At 31.8% G+C, this 12212-nt stretch overlaps 1 protein-coding gene across 6 annotated transcripts in view; it reads left to right on the top strand.

The window, feature by feature from the left end:
* LOC143236970 (GRAM domain-containing protein 4-like) overlaps window positions 1-12212 on the top strand; it is a 55307-nt gene that overhangs the window by 28047 nt on the left and 15048 nt on the right. For 5 of the 6 annotated variants that reach the window (XM_076475714.1, XM_076475717.1, XM_076475718.1 and 2 more), the window contains 3 exons: window positions 1040-1142; window positions 3591-3681; window positions 8199-8280. In XM_076475714.1, the coding sequence (XP_076331829.1) occupies window positions 1040-1142; window positions 3591-3681; window positions 8199-8280 (276 nt within the window). Of the gene's footprint in view, window positions 1-1039; window positions 1143-3590; window positions 3682-5054; window positions 5244-8198; window positions 8281-12212 lie in introns of all 6 variants that reach the window. The other variant, XR_013019825.1, reaches the window with a different exon arrangement.

The following is a 12212-nucleotide window of genomic DNA, read 5'->3' as shown; positions in this document are numbered from 1 at the left end:
TTAAGCTGTCAACAAATTAATATTAATCCTCAGAATACTACAATATTAATTTTCTGAGGAGTCTTGCATGTAAACAAGATAGTTTATTTTATAGAATTTTCCTGCCTATTCCAAAGTATAGATTTATACTTGTTAATCTATTATTTCTGGAGAATATAATTATTCATGTCATGTTTTTCATGTGACATTCCTTCTCTTTCACTGTTTTATTACCATAGCTAATGTGCACTTTGAACTCAGCCTTGTTTTTATTATTGCTGTAGTAATATGGCATACATTAAATTATCAACACGTATTAACAGTAGTTAATGCCCTGTTTGAAAGTCATAATATCATAGCATAATATCACTTCAAAGAATTGGAGATAGGGGTTCCAGAAGTGTTGAGCTATAAACAAATAGTACTTTAAATGCTCTTGCTATGAAAATAAGTTATTGATTTCTTCAGTCTAGGGGAGGTAAATATTAAAAAGAAAGGAAATATAAGATATAAATACTTTAAAATATCAAAAACTATTATCATTTTTTTCCTTTTGTTTTCCTGTTTTTTTTCAGTGTTTGTTTGTTTTATCATGAATTCCAAGTCTTGCTATTTTTAATTATATATTTATAAAAGTTTCATTGAATGTTTTTGTAATGTTTGAAAACTAACATACTAAAGGTTCATTATTTGTTAATTTGTTTTTCAAAATGTAAAATGTTTTGTCTAAGAAAGTTAGTTTTAAATTGAAATTGTCACAAGTACTGAAATACACATTTTATACATGCTTTTTTTATTTGTATTGAGGTCACATTTTTAAGATTCATTGTTAATTTTTATGATAAGATACAGAAATATAAGATGGATGTGCCCAAGGAAAGATTTTGAGGCATGCTTTTATATCCACTTAAATCACACAAAGTTTATTTTTGCAGCAAAAACGTTTTTATATAATAACCTTTTGTGTAGAATCAAAACTGTCATAGTCTTATGTGTAGTATCAAAAAGTTCTTGCTTCTTGGCCTTGCGGTAATGTATGACTTTGTGTGTTTACCAATAGAACGTGATTAATCAAGCTGCTTGTCATCTGTCCTTGGCCAAAACAGAGAATCAGTCATTTCGTGAATTATTTAACCTACCAGTATCAGAATCCCCACTACCAGGTAAGAGTACGTGATGGTACCTATTTTACTGTGTAAGGATAGATCAAGCTACTGTTTGGACTGTTTAACTTACCAGTATCAGAATCCCCATTATCAGGTGAAGGGAACATTTGCTATCTGTTTTACTACTTAAGGGTGCATCATGCTGCTTGTTTTGATAATGATTTAATTTATTCTGTAAGGTTTAGATTAGACCTGGTTTGTAATTATGAGTAAATTTTTAAGGCTTTTCAAACATATCAAGTATTTATTCACATTCAGGCAAAACAATGTGTTTTTATTTAAAGTGTTTCAGTTGTAATCTTAGAGATAAGTTTTATGTAAGAAAAGGAAAAACAAGTACAAGATAATGTTTTTGAAGTATTTCTGCAAGTAATTTAGAAGTGTTTATCATCACAACATATTCTGTGTTTTTTATATTTTTATATTTTCTAAGAGTTGGACTTAAAATTTGTTTCATTTACTATTTAATGTGCAAGTTTTTGCAATATTTAAACAGTATAACTGGATTTTATCATTTGTGCAATTCATGTTTGTTTTAGCTCTTTTTGAGTAATAATTTCATTGTATAAAATGTTTTATGTACAGAAAGGACAGTCACTGATAAGTATTTGTAAAACTGAGAATGCTTATAGATTATTCTCACCTTAGACTTTAAGAGAATGTTGTTTAAAATCTAAGTTTAGTAATTACAAAAGCAATAATCTTCATGTTAAAAGTGCATTTAGATATTGAATAGGATGTCTTAATACTTGAGAAATGAGGACACTCATCTTGCTTCTCAACTTACAACCAAACAGATCTAGATAAAATAAGGTTTCTTTTTCTAGTTACTCAAAGAAATGTATGTCAACAACCTTTTTCCTGTACTACCATAGGCCTATTTTAGTAAAGAATTATACTTTGTATTTATTTTTTTCAATTAGAAAGAAGAAAATCAATCTTTGCTACAATAAAATATCAAATAAACAGTGTATCTTGATATAAATTTAAGTTACCTTCCAGGAAGAAAGCTCCAGTTTATAAACAAGATCTGAGTTAAATTACCATTATGTTTATTTTACAGGTTAAACACAACAGGTTACTTTAATATAACAGACCAGTAGTTTATCAACTAATCAAAGGTTTTATCCATCTTTTACAAGGAAACCCAGATGGAGGAAACAAAATATTTATAGTAATGGTCTTATTAAGTAAACAGACATCAGCCTGAAAGAGTGTAGTTTCAAGCAACTCTAAATACAGATATGAATAACTAGTTTTAACACCAATTATTGTAGATGGAGTGCTTCCATTCATGAATAAACAAGTCATTCATTACAAATTAAAAAGTTTGAAAACAAAAGATTAAAATGTCTTTATTGTTAATAATGTTTAATAAAAACAAATTTATAGGAAAGTACTGTAAATTTAAATAGCATTTGTGTATTAAGCTGAAGACTTGTGTTTCATTTTGTGATTGTATTAGATTTTGTTTTGTTTTTTTTTGGAACTTGTGAAGTTGTGAGAAGAATAATCTTGTTTTTAATAGTTTGTTTTAACTTATGACACTGTATAGCTTGATTCTTTATATACTTACACTGTAGTTGTGCAAGATTATATACTAGTAGCTTCTGTTTGTTGTAAACATGTGGGGACAATGTGCTACCCCCTCCCCACACACACATGCAAATTCATAATACTCTTAAAAAGGCATTCTTATCTTTGCTTTAACTTAACCAAATATACAACTTTATAATCAGCTGTTTCTTAATTGCTGTCCACTTTTCAATATTTTTGCAGTTGGGTTGTAATAAGTATCTTAATTTGGTGTATTTTTGGTTTTATTTTATTGTTTGTGATAATGTCATATCTTTTAATATCATTAAGCAATTTGTGATGGTATAATCTTCAGCAATCAGATGAGTATCAAATGATAAAAACGTATCTCTGAAGGCATGGCCAAGTAGTTAGAGTGCTTGACTCACAATCTGAGGGTTATGGGTTTGATTCCCCATCCTGCCAAACATGCTTGCCATTTCAGCCATAGGGATTATTATTTTGTGATGGTCAATTTCACTAGTCATTGGTAAAAGAGCAGCCAAAGAGTTGGCAGTGGGTAGTGATGACTAGTTGGCTTCCCTCTAGTCTTTCAGTGCTAAATTAGGGATGGCTAGTGCAGATAGCCCTTCTGCAGTTTTGCTTTAAATTTAAAACAAAACAAACTGCCCAGTTGAATGACGTGCATCATCAAGTTTTGAATTAGGAAAGTGTGTTAAAGCAAAGCTACTTTTTTATTCATACTTTACTAAAGGGTTATCAGACAGATAACTAATTATTTTTATGCAGTTGAGTATTTAAAGAAGCATTGGGTTCTAAACATAAATACAATGGCTACATTGTGTAGTATAAAATAACTATTTGATACTGATGATCTAAGTATTAAAGTGTTTGTTTGTACTTTGCTAGCTTGGCATGCAGGACGAAGATGTACGCTGATAAACCGAGACAAGTCTTTAACATCAGCATTTAAAAATGGTCGTCTTTACCTGACAAACAGGTACAGTTTAATTTTTAGGCTTTTAAGTTACAAGGTAAATTTAAATTTTACAAATAATAGCTTGTTTTGAACTTATGGTTTAACAAAAAACAATTGAATAATTGATAAACTTTGTCTCATTTATGAAATTGGTGTTTTCAACTACTCAACTAATCAGGTCCTTTTCATTGGTAATGTGATGAAATAAAATATTTTATAACAGTAATTTTAAACTAATAATAATCCATAGGCCAAGTGTGGTCCAGTGGACTTGAATTTTCATGGTTTGTCCCACTCAACCTGAAAATCAATAAAAGTTGTACTTCACACCTTGGGTTTGTTGGTGACTAACAATCAGATCCCATTATTTGATTAAAGTAGTTCAAGAGTTTGCAGTAGGTGATGTCTTTTTCTGGTCTATTATTTCAAATTTAGGGATGGCTATCAGAGATAGAGCTCATGCAGTTTCATGGAATATTCAACTAATAAACAATGAGAATTCACACAGTTAAAGGTAAAAGTGGAAATTCATGAGAAATTATGTAAATTACCAGGAAAAGGAGCAAACTGTATGAATGTGTAAACAAGTTACAAAGAAGTTGGTCCAAAAACTAAAATGAACACATTCAGTGCCACTTCAGTCATAAGTTTTTTTTTGTTATGATTAGGAGCATTTTAATGATGCAAAATGTCATATAGAACATTTATGGACATATATTCATATTTGACTATAATCTGTACCATGATGCAGATGTATGTTATTTATTTTTTTATATACAGTTATGACAGAAAGTGTTTGTACCCCTGTGTCGTTAGAAGTTTTTCCTCATAACTTAAAAAGTATCATGATTAGGATAATGAAAGTATGGTATATTATAAATATTATACTAACACACATCTACATAAATTTTTATGTAAATTGAGCAACAAATAAACTGTTTATAAACAAAAAACCAAACTTAAGAGGGGCAGAAAGTGTTTGTGCATCTACTTTAATGGTCAGTTGTGTAGCCTTTCAGGTGAATTACTTGGTGCAATCTCTCCTCATAGCCCTCCATGATTGTTTGACAGTACTTGACTGGTATTTTCTTCCATTCTTCTTTACAGAGGGCCTCCAACTTTTGCATGTTTTTCAGATGACGCTGATGAACCCTGGTCTTCAACTCATGCCAAACGTTTTCAATTGGGTTGAGATTGGGTGACTGTGATGGCCACTCCAGAACGCTTATATGGTTTCTCTGCAACCAGGATTCCACATATTTTGATGTGTGCTTAGGGTCATTGTCATGCTGGAAGATCCAACATGCCCAAGCTGCTAGTTCTGAGCATCATTCTTGATATAAGTGCCTAATATATCAATGTGCTCTTCTTTTTTCATGATTCTGTTGATGCAGTCAAAGCTGCCTACACCAGAAGAGCTGAAGGAACCCCATAGCATGATTGAGCCATCTCCGTGTTTAACTGTAGGGACTGTGTTCTTTGGAAGATTTTGTTCCCCCTTCTTACAGAAAATAGAGTGAACATCATTGTGGCCGAAAAGCTTGATTTTAGTCTTGTCTGACCAAAGAATACTCTTTCAATAGGTAAAGGGTTTATCTACATGCTTTCTTATATACCTCAATTGTGCTTCTAAATGAACAGGCTTTAAATATGGAGTTCTACGAGGATGGCATGCTTTGAACCCAGAAGAGCATAACATGTTCGTAATTGTAGAGGTGCTTACTTCAACCCCAGTTTCCCTTACCAGTTTTTATATGACATTATGTGTTAAACGAGGGTTCCTACTAACTTCTCTTAGAACCTTCCTGTTGGTTCTCTTGATCCTGTAAGATTAAACTTGGTAGTTATGCTTTGAACAGTAGATTTCAGCACATTACATTATGTAGCAATATGGGAAATAGACACATGAGACTTGTATTTTACAGTAATTCATTTTTTTAAATCACTGGACAGTTGTTTCCTGTTCGCCATGATGATCAAGCAGGTAATGATGGAGTCGGCACTAAATTGCCGAAAGTATATTTATTGCTGGCTAAATTCCAATAATTATGAACCCAGTGTCTAGTTCTGGAATGGTATAATGTAGTTTATTTGCCAAACTAAACAAAATTTGTATGGGAATATCAGTTTTTTCACACATTCTGAACTGTATGAACACTTTCTGCTCCTCCTATTTTTGGTTATTTGTTCATAAACAGTTTTTTGTCGTTTAATTTACACAAAAATTTATGTAGATGCGTGTTAGTATAATATTTATAATACACTATACTTCTATTAGCCTACTCGTGATACCTTTTAAGTTATGAGTGAAAAACCACTCAGGACACGGGTACGAACACTTTCTGTTGTAACTGTAGTTATGGTTTTGGTGTATGTTTTGAATGTAGAAAAAGGGTAAATTATAATTATAGGAATATCACATCAAAGTTTCAGTAGAACTTTGGAAAATGTAAACACTATGAAATTAGCCTAAATACTAGTTGATCAAAAGTTTAAGACCATATCTAAAAAAAAGTCCTAAACAGGGTACGAAATGCCCAACAAGAGGTCTCAGTAGTGAGTTGCTCGGCCATCATTGTGAATAACTGCAAACATTCACTTTGGCATAGTCGACATAAGCGTTTGCGGAAGGCTGGCTGGAATGTTATTCCAAGTGATGAAGATGGCTTCGCGAAGATCATACACTGTTTTGAATTGATGTCCATTTCTATAGATGTCCCTTACCATCCACCCTCAAACATTTTCAATGGGGTTCAATTTGGGCGAACACGCTGGAAGGTTCAAAAGAATCACTTTATTCGCCAGGAAAAAGTTCTTTGTTTTGCGGGCATTGTGAATTGCAGCATTGTCCTGCTGAAAGATTAAGTCATTTCCACACAATCGAGGGCCTTCAGTCAATAAGGATGTTCTCTCCAATATGCCAATGTAACCAGCCGCTGTTTGACGCCCCTGTATAACCTGAAGCTCCATTGTTCCATGGAAGGAGAAAGCACCCTAGATCATGATGGAACCTCCTCCACTGTGTCATGTAGAAAATGTCTCCTGTAGGATATCCTTATCATGCCAATAACGTTGGGAGCCATCTGGACCATCCAGGTTACATTTTTTCTCATCAGAGAACAAAACCTTTATCCACTCTTCTATGTCCCATGTTTGATGCTTCTCAGCAAAGTTTAACTGAGCTGTTTCGTGGTGTGGAAGGATGCGTGGTCTTTGAAGACGTTTACAGTTTTTAAAGCCTTTCTCTTGTAGATGCCGTCTTATTGTTCTTGAGCTGCATTCTGCATCCATAAGGGCCTTAATCTGGTTCGACAATCGGCTAGTGTCTTGCTGGACAACCCATCAAATCTTCCTGCTCAACGCCGGTGAAATTTTTTTGGGCCGACCACTTGAAATTCTCGTTCTGTATCCATCAGGGTCTTTTAAGAAATTTGCAACAGCAGTTTTCCTATGCCCAATCTCACCAGCGACGGCACGTTGAGAGAGACCTTGCTTTTGCAGCTCGACAATTTTGCTACGTTCAAACTCTGTTAACGTTTTAGCCTTTGCCATGTTTTTACCCAATGTAACACAGGAGATGTCAGTGGGAGATGTTGACAGTGCTAATGCTTGAACACAAATGACTAAATTTTGTTACATGTTTACCGATTAACTCTTGATTTCAGTATGGTCTTAAACTTTTGACCAGCTAGTATTTAGGCTAATATCATACTGTTGACATTTTCCCTATTAAATGCTAAAAAGTTTTTTATTTTTATTTTCCCTTTTTTTATTTACATCTTTCAAAGCTCTACTCAAATAAGTGGTTGAGTCTTACAACACAAAATGCATATTTTTTCTTTATGTTCATTGGCCTTAAGATTTTGGCCAGCAGTGTATATGGTCATTTTCCAGTTTTATCCTTGCAAATAATGTCTACTATTGGGAACATGCTCAGAATCTGTTTATATAATGTTTCTTAGTAGAATGTAAGCAAATTATAAAATGTGTTATTCTAAAACAAATAGGGTTAGTATAGATTACTGTAGTTACTTAAGTTATTGATAATTTAAAATTGAGCTGACCGATCTCTAAGTTGACAATTTAGAATGTTTGAATGTATAATTTTAATATTTTTGTTAATTTTTTCAAGCTTTCCATACTTATTGTCAATTATTAATTTATAAATAACATAAGAAGTGAGTTGAACTTTAGTAAATGTGAAAACACACCTTGTGTTTTTTCGAAGAAGGTCGAAACGTTGTTCGCTCTTCTATCTAAAATATTTTCTCAACCCAAACGAGCCGTTTTTGCATATAAATTTCTCAACAAGTGGGTTTCTCGACATCACTGACACCTTGTGTTTACAACAAAGAAATATCTGTTTCTACTTTTTTGTTTAGAATATTTTTTCAGCTTATGTTTTATTTAGATAGTTGATTATGTTCCTCAGTCTTGAGTTAAAGCAAGGAATATACTGACTTATGTAGTATTATATTTCCTTCCTATTACCATTCTTATTTTCTGGTAGTTCTCATTACAATCTGTTGTGCTTACAGTTTCTTATGCTTTGAAAGATCCAGAACACCAAATGTGAAGAACTTAGTTTTGCCACTAAAAAATATTGTGAGATTTGAAAAGGTAAGTGTGATTTTGATAAAGTAACTTGTTTTTACATTTCTTGAACTAAATTAGCTGTTTATAGTTGTTTTCAAGCTAATTAACCCTTGACATTTTGGCCTGGAACTTTTGTGCACACCACAGCCTTTTATGATGTTAGTTGCAAAATGTGCTTAATATTTATTATTAATGTATGTCAGTCAATGTGGTATGAAAATGTAGTTTCTAATTCAATTTTATATATTATCAAAGTTTTAACTTTTTTGACTGAAAAAAAAATTTAAAATTTCTTGGTCTAAACATTATTGTGTCATGTGGCACAGCTGAGCTCCAGTTTTTCCCTTTCAGAACCTTTTAACATTAAAAATAGGTTGCTGCAGTTTCCATCCAGTAAGGTAAACAAACTACACATAATTACAAGCAACAGTCTGGAACACAAAACCGTTGTGGATTTGCTGAAACATTGATATTTTTTGTTGAATGCATTAGAGGAATCCTTCTTTCTCTTTGATCTCTGAAATTATTTGTTAATTAACTTTGCATGACTATTGGACATATTTTTAGCCAATAGAAAAAGTCAACCCATTTTTACATGAATTCATTTCTTGCTTTTTTTTTTATTTTCCACTTAAATCAGTCACTTTTTAGATGTTTTGTGGTGCTACTTCAAATGCCTCAGAGAATGTTTTTAGTCTATTTAGAGCTTATTTGGAAAGCTAGATATGTTATGGTACTTGTGGAACATTTTATTTTAATGACTGGTATATTTTTTGTGTTATAAAATACATATTTGAAAATAACTAATTACTTTTGGGACACTCCAAACTTGCAAGTATAAACGAGACTTACAAAATAACAAATAAAATTTTGACTTTGGGTACAAATAACCTTGAGTATGCATTAAGTACTACAAGTCCTTGTTTTATATATATATTATTCATTATTACATATTTTAACAAAAATTAGAAACTGCGTGTGAAACTTTCCACTCAGCAATTCTACTGTTTAGTAGAAAAGTAGGTAATTCAGAATTATAGTGAGCATTATTATCTGTAGTTTCACAGGTTGATTGAGTTTATGAACAGTGTGTTAAATCTTAACAGAATATATCTGAAATAAGAGAAGTATGTATTGGTACATAATTTAAAAGTTTAGATGGATAAATCTGTTTTTGAAATGAAGCGTGAGTGGATCAAGAATAGCTATAAGAAAAAAGGCTTAACATTCTGAACAGTTAACTGTAGTTGTTTTATGGTTGATAAAAATTCACCTTGTTTTTTCAGAATATGTAACTAGGCTTTTGTTTTTATCGTAATAATTTCTAATGTAATAAGAGTAAACATTTTTTGACAGCCACACAACAGTGTTACTGTGTATAATGAATGTTTTTTGTACGAAGATAAAATAAAATTATAAATGTTGTTTTCTGATAGGTCAGTAAAATGTATGTTTGATAAAATTATAGTCATTTAATGTGGCTCACCATGTGGCACTTATCAGAACCTTATATCACAATACATCCTAATGAGCTAACCCATAAACCCTAGAAATCTAGTTAGGTTATAAAGCAACAGTCCCCGAACTCCATCACACTTCCCAAAGAACTAACAAATGATCAAGCCATATAGCTTGGGCCCATTTTTAGTATATAAAAAAATACTCACCTTACTTCATCACACTTTTCATTGAGCTAACGAGAAAGGCATACAGCCTTGACCCTTTGTTGAGATATATAGATCATCTGTAAAAAATTGGAATGTGACTTTTGTTAGTTGAAAAGAGTTAAGTTTCCCAAAATTAGATCTAAGCTTGAAAGTACAACTTCCAAAATTTTCCCAAAAAATTGCTGAAACACTTAATATGCAAATTAATCAAACCTACATATTTCCACTGAACTTTTAAATGTGTGTTTAGTTACTTAAAGCTCAACTGGATAACAGAAAATAAACTTGTTTTTAAATTGACTTTTTAAGTTTCTAAACAAAATGCTGATATCTGATTAAAGCAAGCTACCTATATAGCTTAAAACTGTCCTGTTTGTGAATTGTTCTTCTGTCATCCCAATAATTTCTCATAAGGTTTGGTCACTGTAGGAGATTTAGATTAATGTCAGGTCTGTATACTAAGCTAATAAAGTAGTCCTTGCAATAAAAAGAGATGTACAGACAATGTTCTAACCAGTACTGTTAACAGAGATGCCAATCATTTCTCATGTGATGGAACCATCCATGCCTTTTAAGCTTTGATACACCATTATGATCATACTCTTTAAAACATGTTTTTTTTTTAATTTAAATTTTATGTTTATTATGAGGGTGGAATAAAATGATGACATCACTGAAGTCGCATCTATTTGTGTTTGCACTTCTACAGTTGTACTCAAACCAGGCTCAAAACCTTTCATAACACTGAATGAAATATTCACTGATGAGAAGTCATTTTAATAGTTAGTCCATTCAGAAGTTGAGACAGATCTATAAGTTTCATCAGAAAAACATTGGAACAAAAGACATTGTCTAGGATGTACACCCAAAAACATACTGGGAAGGGAGGCAAGATGTTAATTTCATGATACAATCTTCATAAGAATAAGAGAAAAAGGGTGAAAAGAAATAGACAAAATAAAAAAGCACTCATAAATATACTATTTAAGTGATATATGTAGAGGTGCAAATATGAGAACACAGTTATTACAATATGAGAAGAAAGTATATCCTTGTACAAAATCTAAACATATTAGGACACAATCCTAGTGCCAGAATATACAAAAATCAGGAACACACAAAAATTACATTGCAACAAAAAGCATCAGTTGCAACAATTGCGAATGGCACCTCAAACATGGGTATTGTATTGCAGAAGTTTGAATATGGATATACTGGCCATGTATTTACACTTTACTTTTTGAATTTCAACATCACTCATAAGAAGGAGACTGCAGAAATTAAACCATTCCATTTTTTTATACATGCATTCTTATTATACATCAATTAGGGTTAACACCTCTGTGTTAATGAACATGACATAAAGAAAGAACAACATATTATTTGTAGTGTGTGGATTTTTGTTTACTTTATATTTAATTCCTGTCTAAAAGCTGCTCCATTCATAACAAACTTAGCTCAAAGTTATAAGTAGTTCCAATTCTTGAAAGAAACAGCTACCAAATTATTTCTGTCTTCTTCCTTATGGTTGGCATGAAACATATAATTATATTAAATGTAAAAGGAGAAATTGTGCTTGAGAGTTTGAGCTCATTCTACAAAGTTGAATGTCATTGTTATGAGAAACTCGGTCCAACACTTAATTTATTATTTAATCTTAGGCTGACAATCATTTTGATTTCACTACTGGTCCAAACTCATGGAGAGCTAACACACCATTAATTATTACCAATCATTTTGCTGTAAAATATTTTTATAGCACAAGTTAGAACTTGAACTTTTTAATCTTGTTTGGCAGTAACTGCATACAAATCTACACATAAGAGCTGAATACATTGTTTATTGACAGTTTGACAAGACTATAGTTTTATTAGAACTTTTAGGAGCTAGGAATATGTTTTATACAAATCATAAACAGGGTCAACTTTAAATTCTTTTTCTTTCAAGAAAAAGAAGAGACAATGAAAATGTAGAGAGGAAGTGGTGAACAAAGCTTGTAATCCTTTATTATTATATTTGAACTACATATAAAGGAAGATGTTAATGGTCAACTACTTGTAGTTAATTCATTTTTATCACCATGAAACTTCTATCTCACCATTTATTTAGACTCAATGTTCGATATTTTTAATACAGTTGACGTATGAGCTGTAAATATTGCTTTTGGACTGTAGAAATACATTTATTGTATGCACATTCACAGGTTTCTTACATATGGAACACAGTTCACAAATAGAGTTCATAATGCAGCAAGTGGATTTTGTAAAATTCAACGTTTCATATTTTGAG

This window comes from Tachypleus tridentatus, chromosome 13 (assembly GCF_004210375.1).
Source record: "Tachypleus tridentatus isolate NWPU-2018 chromosome 13, ASM421037v1, whole genome shotgun sequence".
Classification (NCBI taxonomy): domain Eukaryota; kingdom Metazoa; phylum Arthropoda; class Merostomata; order Xiphosura; family Limulidae; genus Tachypleus; species Tachypleus tridentatus.
Note: the sequence above shows the minus strand (reverse complement) of the source record. Positions and strands in the feature narration are given on the sequence as shown.